Source organism: Dryobates pubescens, chromosome 13 (assembly GCF_014839835.1).
Source record: "Dryobates pubescens isolate bDryPub1 chromosome 13, bDryPub1.pri, whole genome shotgun sequence".
NCBI classification, from domain to species: domain Eukaryota; kingdom Metazoa; phylum Chordata; class Aves; order Piciformes; family Picidae; genus Dryobates; species Dryobates pubescens.
Window position 1 is genome coordinate 21,533,464 of NC_071624.1, and position 7,789 is coordinate 21,541,252.

Sequence of the window (7,789 nt, forward strand, 5' to 3'; positions counted from 1 at the left end):
GTGACACCCCTGGCACCCTGGTGAGGGCACTGTGCCCACGGGTCAGATGTAAATGTGCCACCACCCCTGGTGCCCACAGGAAAATAGAGCTATTCATGGGGGGGTGTGGGAGGGGTGTGGGGGGCACCTGCCTGACAACACCCAAAGAGGCACAGCCACCCTGCACTGCTCCCCAGCCTCCCCTTCCTCAGCACCAGGGGAGGCTCTTCCTGCCTGGGCAGAATCAGGTCCCACATCCCCCAGTGCAGGACCAGGATCCCACATTGCCCCAGGGCAGGATCAGGAACCCACAGCCTGGAGCAGGATCAGTGCCCCACAGCCCTGTGCAGGATCAGGAACCCACAGCCCTGTGCAGGATCAGTGCCCCACAGCCTGGAGCAGGATCAGTGCCCCACAGCCCTGTGCAGGATCAGGAACCCACAGCCTGGTGCAGGATCAGTGCCCCACAGCCTGGAGCAGGATCAGTGCCCCACAGCCCTGTGCAGGATCAGGAACCCACAGCCTGGTGCAGGATCAGTGCCCCACAGCCTGGAGCAGGATCAGTGCCCCACAGCCTGGTGCAGGATCAGGAACCCACAGCCTGGTGCAGGATCAGTGCCCCACAGCCTGGTGCAGGATCAGGAACCCACAGCCCTGTGCAGGATCAGGAACCCACAGCCTGGTGCAGGATCAGTGCCCCACAGCCTGGAGCAGGATCAGTGCCCCACAGCCCTGTGCAGGATCAGGAACCCACAGCCCTGTGCAGGATCAGGAACCCACAGCCTGGTGCAGGATCAGTGCCCCACAGCCTGGAGCAGGATCAGTGCCCCACAGCCCTGTGCAGGATCAGGAACCCACAGCCTGGTGCAGAATCAGTGCCCCACAGCCTGGTGCAGGATCAGTGCCCCACAGCCTGGTGCAGAATCCGTGCCCCACACCCTGGTGCAGGATCAGTGCCCCACAGCCTGGTGCAGGATCAGTGCCCCACAGCCTGGTGCAGGATGAGGAACCCACAGCCTGGTGCAGGATGAGGAACCCACAGCCTGGAGCAGGATCAGTGCCCCACAGCCTGGTGCAGGATGAGGAACCCACAGCCTGGTGCAGGACCAGGAACCCACAGCCTGGAGCAGGATCAGTGCCCCACAGCCTGGTGCAGGATCAGGAACCCACAGCCTGGAGCAGGATCAGTGCCCCACAGCCTGGTGCAGGATCAGGAACCCACAGCCTGGTGCAGGACCAGGAACCCACAGCCTGGAGCAGGATCAGTGCCCCACAGCCTGGTGCAGGATCAGGAACCCACAGCCCGGTGCAGGACCAGGAACCCACAGCCTGGTGCAGGATCAGTGCCCCACAGCCTGGTGCAGAATCAGTGCCCCACAGCCTGGTACAGGATTAGGGATTCTGGACCAGGTTCCCAACAGCCTATAGTACAGGATCAGGCCCCCCACAGCCCACCCTCCCCCTGCATGGGATCAGGGACCCATGTCCTGGTGCAGGATGTGGCCCCAGGCTGCCGGTCCCCTCTTGCCATCTCATGGCCAGTGAAGGAAGATCAGCAGCACCCAGGCAGGGCTGTGCCAGGGAGAGACCCTCCTCTGGGTTTGGGACATGGGGACACTGCTGTGGGGTGACAGGGAATGGGGAGGAGCCCTCATCCCCAGTTCCTGGGGACAGGTCTGTGCCCCTCACCCCCATGCCAGGGCTGTTGGGCATCGGCCTCCCCTCACTGCCTCTTACCCCAGGAGACTTGCCCCAATCCAAAGAGGGTGCAGGTGGCACCACATGCCCCAAGCTGGGGGTGAAAAGGCTTCTCCCACTCCACAGCAGCCCTGGACACATCCTGCCCCAGGTGGCAGCAGTGCCACAGCCAGAGCCCTGCCCGGGGAGATGGGGACAAGGCCACCAGGGCTGCGGGAGGTGGTGAGAATCCAGCGGGTGCCAGGCCCAGGGGGCACACTCAGGAGGGGGATGCTGGGCATAAAGCACTCGGAAAAGCCTTTAATGGTTCATCCCCTGCTCAGTCACCGCTCCCTGGGGCTCTGCTCCGCGGAGCAGCCCTGGCTGTGCCCCCGGTGGTGGCAGGCATCATGCCACCGGCACCAGTGGGGCACTGGTGAGGGCACTCAAGGGTGCAAGGGGAGGTGATGAGGTGCTAGGGGGGTGGTGGGGTGGTGGCAGGGAGGTAGCAGAGGGCCGTGGTGGGGCTCAGAGGCGGGCAGCCGGCTGGTCGTAGACGTGGTGGGTGTTGTACCGCCGCACCGACACCACCTCCGGCTTGCTGAAGCTGCCGCTGACATCGCAGGTGTCCGAGCTGCCGAGGGAGGAGCTGGTGAGGGACGAAGGAGGGGGCCACGGGGTGCCAGGGGCACCCTCTGGCGCAAATCCCATCTGCCCAGCGCCCAGCAGGGCCCCTGGGCAGTGGCACTCACCCCCAGAAGACCAGCATGGCCAGCAGGCCAGCCAGCAGGATGGCAAAGAGGATGGAGAGGATGGTGGTGAGGGCGATCATGCCACCGCTGTGCCCGCTGCCCGGCACCGGGATGCTGCTGGGGTCCTCGGCTGCGGGGAGAGAGGAAGGGGAAGGAGCAGGATGCACACCCCAGGGCAGCGTGGGGGGGACGGACACCCAGCCAGGGCGGGGGGCACTCCTGGGCGCTGGCAGGGGGGCAAACGCAGCCTGCAGACCCAACGTGCCACTGCATGGTGCCGTCCTACCCCAGCACGACCCACAGCGGTGCCCTGCCTCAGTTTCCCCACTCGCAGGATCCCCGCAGCCTCAGCTGGTGGTGCTCAGTGTGCAGCTGCCCCCCTGCCCACCCCGTGCCCCCCTCCCCCGCCCCCCAGCACCCGAGGGGCAGGAGGAGCACCCGGGCAGTGCTACCTGTCCGCAGGGTGATGGGCAGCGACCACTGCGTCTCGGCCACCGGAACGGAGCCGTTGAAGGCGAGGAACTTCACCCTGGCACGAAAGAGGAGGTTGGATGTGCGCCCCCCGAGGTGGGGGGCGGCTGGCAGGCCCGGAGGGGGGGGGGGGGGAGGGCAGTTCGCCATGAGGAGGCTCACTGGTAGGGGCCAGAACCGGGCAGGGGTCCGTTGCAGGTGGGCCTGGAGGTGTCGTTGGCACAGCTGGTCTCGATGCCGACGTGCAGCACCGCGATGCCCTCGGAGGGCTTGGGGCAGGCGTAGTTGGGCAGGGTGGTGTTGAGGGTCATGTAGGCGCGGGCGGGGCTGGGGAACTCCTGGAAGGCCCTCTCGGGGGTCCCCGGCCCCAGGCTGTTGTTGAAGTCATTCACGGCTGCAGGGATGGGGACACGGGGAGCGGGGGGGTGAGGAGGGAGCCATGCGCCCCCTCTCCCTCCCCCTTGCCCGGGGCCGCTCCAGCACCTACCCTCGGGGACGGCGACCACCAGCCAGATGTTCTCGGTGGGGAATCTCTCAAAGACGCAGCGGGGCTGCTCCAGCACGAAGGTGGAGGCGGTGATCCGCCCCACCAGGGCAGAGCTGGCCAGCTCTGGGGTGTAGCCGAGCGTCACTGCGGTGGGAAGCCGAGAGGGGAGTGCAGCAAGGGTGCGGACCCCTCACTGCAGCCCCCCGACCCACAGCTCCTGGGGCTCGGCATGGGGCTGGGCACAGGAGGGAGCTGCTCCCTAGTTCCCCTCCTGCCCCCCCGGGTTTGAGCTCAGAGACGAGGTGGATCGTGAAAAGGAGAACCAAAACCACACCTGTGCTACCACCCCCCGGCGAGGGACACCCCTGCGAGACCCCCGGGGCACCCCACCCTGTGCCAGCAGCCCGGGAAGGTGACACCAGAGACGTAAGGGGCAGCAGCCAGCATAGAGAGGGCAGCAGCCAGAACAGAAGGGACAGCAGCCAGCACAGAATCATAGAATCAATAAGGTTGGAAAAGACCTCAGAGATCATCAAGTCCAAGCTGTCACCCAACACCTCCTGACAACTCAACCATGGCTCCAAGTGCCACATCCAGTTCCCTCTTGAACACCTCCAGGGACAGTGACTCCGCCACCTCCCTGGGCAGCACATCCCAAGGGCCAATCTCTCTTTCTGGGAAGAACTTTCTCCTCACCTCCAGCCTAAACTTCCCCTGGCACAGCCTGAGACTGTGTATAGAGGGGGGCAGCACCCAGAATGGAGAGGGCAGCACCCAGAATAGAAGGGGAAGCACCCAGCACGGAGGGGGCAGCACCCACCCTGCACAGAGGGTGCACCGCTCTGGGCCCTGTCCCCCTCGATGTGCACACCCAGCGCACCACCACACGTCGGGGCCGTGGGGGACCCCCCGGCGGCGCCGCTGGCGTCGGGGCACTCACCCAGGCCGTGGGCCGTGGCCAGCAGCAGCAGCAGCAGGAGGAGCAGCGGGGCCATGGTGCGGGCGCCTGGGTGCCGCGGGCGGGAGTGCGGCACAGCGCCGAGGCCGCAGCGGACCCGCCCGCGGCTGCCAGCCTCCCACATTCCTGCGCCAGCCCCGTGGCAAACAGGTCGGGCTCGTTCGCCCGGGCAGCCGCCCCACGCCCGCCAGCCAGGGCGGCGCAGCACCGCCGCGCTCGCCGCGCCGCCGGCCTCGGGCCTCGCCCGGCCCCGGGGGCAGGGATGCCACCCCCCGCGCCGTGCCCACCGCGCAGCCCGGCGGGCTGCCCGCTCCGCGCGTCCGCTCCCACCGAGCCGAGGCCGCGAGGGGGAGTTTGAGGTGCCCCCGCCCTCCACGGCTGCATCCCCCTGTGGGTGACAGCGGGGGGCTCGATGGCCAAGGGCACCGAGCGGGGCGGCGGGCGGAGGGGGCACCGCCGTGTGCTGGGCAAGGAGGAGGCAGCTGCGATGCCAACTGCGAGTTTTTACTTGGTAGAATATGGAGCAGGAGGACGAGAGGCAAAGCAGCCCAGGCCTGGGGGGCTGCCCCCAGGGCCGGCGGGCGGGGGCTGGGCCGGGGGGATGTGATGGGTCCTGTAGGACTTGCGGGCGAAGGTGTCGGTCCCCAAGTCCTGGTGGCACAGGGATGCCCACACCTCGGCTCTGCAGGGAGAGACAAGAGGCATCAAGCGGAGCCCTCTGCGGGGGGCGCTCTGCCAGCCCTCCCCTCCCCAACCATCTCCAAGGGGCCTGTTCCTGCCAAACTTCCCGACCCCCCTTCCCCCAGTTCAAGACCACAAAAGGCTTTCAGAAGCTTAAAAGCCTCTGCAGGGCTCCATCCCTCTGCTGGGGGGGCTGAGGAGGGCATGTCCCCCCGAGCACGTCCCCACGCGGACCCCATACCCCACGGCGCTGAGCACTGCCAGGGCCAGCACCACCCCCATGCTGGCCAGGATGGAGGTGATGACCACAACGTCACTGCTGGCACCACGAGTGGGCGAGGGGTCGATGGCACTTGGGCTGCTGGCTAGAAGGAGATGGAGTAAGGGGGATGGGAAGGGGTGCACGGGGGGCAGGGAGGGCTCAGGGATGGTGTGGTGGAGAGGGGAGGGATGAGGCAGCCAGGGGAGACCAGGGATTGCTTCTGCCCTCGGGGCTGGGGGTGATGGCACAGGGTTGATGCCACGCTGTGTGCCAGCACCCCAGGCAGGCAGGAGCAGGGGAGCCGGGGGCAGGGCCGTGCTGTGGGTACCTCTCCGCAGAAGGATGGGCTCAGACCACCTGCTCTCTGCCTTGGGGCCCCGGCGGCCCATCAGCAGGAACTTCACCCTGCAGAGTGGGCACGGAAGGGGCAGGGTGGCGACACGCCCTGGCTGCGGGGGGTGGGGGGTGGCTGCCACCGGCCTCACCTGTACGGCCCCGGGGAGGGCAGGGGCCCGTTGCAGGGCTCCCGGGCACCGTGGGCGCCGCAGGCTGTGTCCCCCCCGACCCGCAGGACAGCCGGGCCGGGGGCCGAGCAGCAGTGTGCGGCCACCTCCATCTCCAGCGTCATGTAGGAGCCCCTGGTGAGCAGCTGCTGGTACAGGGGCACCTGAGCCCGGCACGGGGGGTTCCTGAAGGCGGCCGAGGCTGCGTGGCACAGGTGGGGGCTGAGCAGCTGCAGCCAGGGTCCCCCCACACCCCCCTGCCACGGCCGGGAGCCTGCCCCGCAGCCGCGGGCACTCACCGTTGGCAAAAGCCACCACGAGCCAGATGGCATCGGAGGCGTTGGCATGGTGCTGGAAGATGCAGCGGGGCCTCTCCAGGGCGAAGGTGCTGGCAGTGAGCTTCCCCGGCAGTGCCATGGGGGACAGGCGGGGCACGTAGGGCAGCAGGGCTGGGGGAGCAGGTGGTGAGCGGGGGGCACCCCGTGCCCAGCACCATCCCCTCCCTGCTGGGGTCCCGAGCGTCGGTGCTGGCACAGCGGAGCCTTGGGAGGTGCCAGCAGTGCCGGCGCCACGGGGACAGCAGCGCTGTAGGGCCCCCACCCCCCCCCAGCCGTGCCCAGCCCCATAACCACCCCCTGGGCACAAAGAGCCCCGAGGTAAGAGCTCGCAGCCCCTCTGAGCCCCTGCCCCTTGTCCCCGGGGAAGTCACCCAGGCCCGCGGCCGTGCCCGTCCCAGCCAGCAGCAGCAGCACCCGCGGCAGCTCCATGGTGTTGTGCCGGCTCTGCTCAGCCTGTCCCACTGCCGGGGGGTTGAGCCACCCCACAGGGCCCCCCAGCAGGGCCGGCCTGGCCCCGTGTCCCCTCCCAGCCCAGCATTCCTGCACCGGCCCTGCCGGCCCGGCCAGAGCCGGGGGGCAAAGGGACCTGCTGCACCTCCCTGTCACCCACTGCCCCCCGTGGGGCCCAGAGCTGAGGCACCAGAGAGGGCAGAGAGGATGCAGGACCTGGGATGGCAAAGGGAAACTGAGGCACAGAGGAAGAAGGTTTCAGAATGGTTGGGCAGGAGTTGGAGGCTGGGTTGGGGCCATGAGGGCAGCTGGGCCCTGGTGACCCCTCCAGGAGCTGGGTGGTGGACAATAAGTTACCCATGGGACAGCAAGGAGCCTGGGGGCAGGAAGAAGTGCAGGCAGCAGGGCAAGGGAGGCTCTCCTTCCCCTGCCTGTGCATGGCACCAGCAAGACCATCCCAGGCATCACCCTGGCCAGGCTGCAGGGCTGGGCACAGGGAACCTCATGGAGCTCAGCAAGGGCAAGGGCAGGGTCCTGGCCCTGGGGAGGAACAACCTCCTGCAGCAGCACAGCTGAGGGGGGACCTGCTGGGAAGCAGCTCCAAGGAGAAGGAGCTGGGAGTGCTGGGGGACAACAAGGTCCCCATGAGGCAGCAATGTGCCCTGGGGGCCAAGAAGGCCAATGGGGTCCTGGGGGGCATGGAGAAGAGTGTGGCCAGCAGGGCAAGGGAGGTTCTCCTTCCCCTCTGCTCTGCCCTCCTGAGGCCACATCTGGAGTCCTGGGTCCAGTTCTGGGCTCCCCAGTTGAGGAGAGACAGAGAACTGCTGGAGAGAGCCCAGGGGAGGCTGCAGAGCTGCTGAGGGGCCTGGAGCAGCTCTGGGAGCAGCAAAGGCTGAGAGCCCTGGGGCTGAGAGCCTGCAGAAGAGCAGCCCCAGAGGGGAGCTTACAAATATCTGTGGGGTGCCAAGAAGAAGGGGCCAGGGACAGGCCAAGGGGCAGCAAGGGGCACAAACTGGAAGCCAGAAGGTTCCATGTCAAGAGAAGGAGAAAGTTGTTTGGTGTGAGGGTGCTGGGGGCCTGGAGCAGGCTGCCCAGAGAGGTTGTGGAGTGTCCTGGTGTGGAGAGCTTCCAACCCCCCCTGGGCACTGTGGTGCTGGGCAAGCTGCTGTGGGTGCCCTGCTGGAGCAGGGCTTGGCCTGGATGAGCTCCAGAGGTCCCTTCCAACCTCTCC

General features: G+C 67.6%; 2 protein-coding genes across 2 annotated transcripts; both read right to left on the minus strand.

The window, feature by feature from the left end:
• Positions 1 to 2,150: 2,150 nt before the first annotated feature.
• Positions 2,151 to 4,361, minus strand: LOC128897708 (uroplakin-3b-like protein 1). Its single transcript, XM_054166968.1, has 6 exons — positions 4,187 to 4,361; positions 3,367 to 3,510; positions 3,042 to 3,273; positions 2,861 to 2,937; positions 2,413 to 2,538; positions 2,151 to 2,291 (listed from the first exon to the last, which is right to left on the minus strand). Exons 1-6 carry the CDS (start codon positions 4,359 to 4,361, stop codon positions 2,185 to 2,187), a joined length of 861 nt encoding a protein of 286 aa, XP_054022943.1. The 3' UTR covers positions 2,151 to 2,184.
• A 467-nt stretch (positions 4,362 to 4,828) lies between these two features.
• LOC128897709 (uroplakin-3b-like) lies at positions 4,829 to 6,537 on the minus strand. The gene is made up of 6 exons (XM_054166969.1): positions 6,480 to 6,537; positions 6,070 to 6,219; positions 5,753 to 5,972; positions 5,596 to 5,672; positions 5,247 to 5,370; positions 4,829 to 5,006 (listed from the first exon to the last, which is right to left on the minus strand). Exons 1-6 carry the CDS (start codon positions 6,535 to 6,537, stop codon positions 4,829 to 4,831), a joined length of 807 nt encoding a protein of 268 aa, XP_054022944.1.
• Positions 6,538 to 7,789: the final 1,252 nt, after the last annotated feature.

What these genes read in the sequence shown, in the direction of transcription:
- LOC128897708 (XM_054166968.1), bottom strand. Translation starts at nt 4,361, where the DNA reads ATGGCCCCGCTGCTCCTCCTGCTGCTGCTGCTGCTGGCCACGGCCCAC. An exon ending in GCCCATCACCCTGCGGACAG is followed by an intron (nt 2,539 to 2,860) that starts GTAGCACTGCCC and finishes CTCTCCCCGCAG; the next exon opens with CCGAGGACCCCAGCAGCATC. An exon ending in GCTGGCCATGCTGGTCTTCT is followed by an intron (nt 2,292 to 2,412) that starts GGGGGTGAGTGC and finishes CCTCCCTCGGCA; the next exon opens with GCTCGGACACCTGCGATGTC.
- LOC128897709 (XM_054166969.1), bottom strand. Translation starts at nt 6,537, where the DNA reads ATGGAGCTGCCGCGGGTGCTGCTGCTGCTGGCTGGGACGGGCACGGCC. An exon ending in GGGCACGGCCGCGGGCCTGG is followed by an intron (nt 6,220 to 6,479) that starts GTGACTTCCCCG and finishes CTGCTCCCCCAG; the next exon opens with CCCTGCTGCCCTACGTGCCC. An exon ending in CGTGGTGGCTTTTGCCAACG is followed by an intron (nt 5,973 to 6,069) that starts GTGAGTGCCCGC and finishes TGTGCCACGCAG; the next exon opens with CCTCGGCCGCCTTCAGGAAC.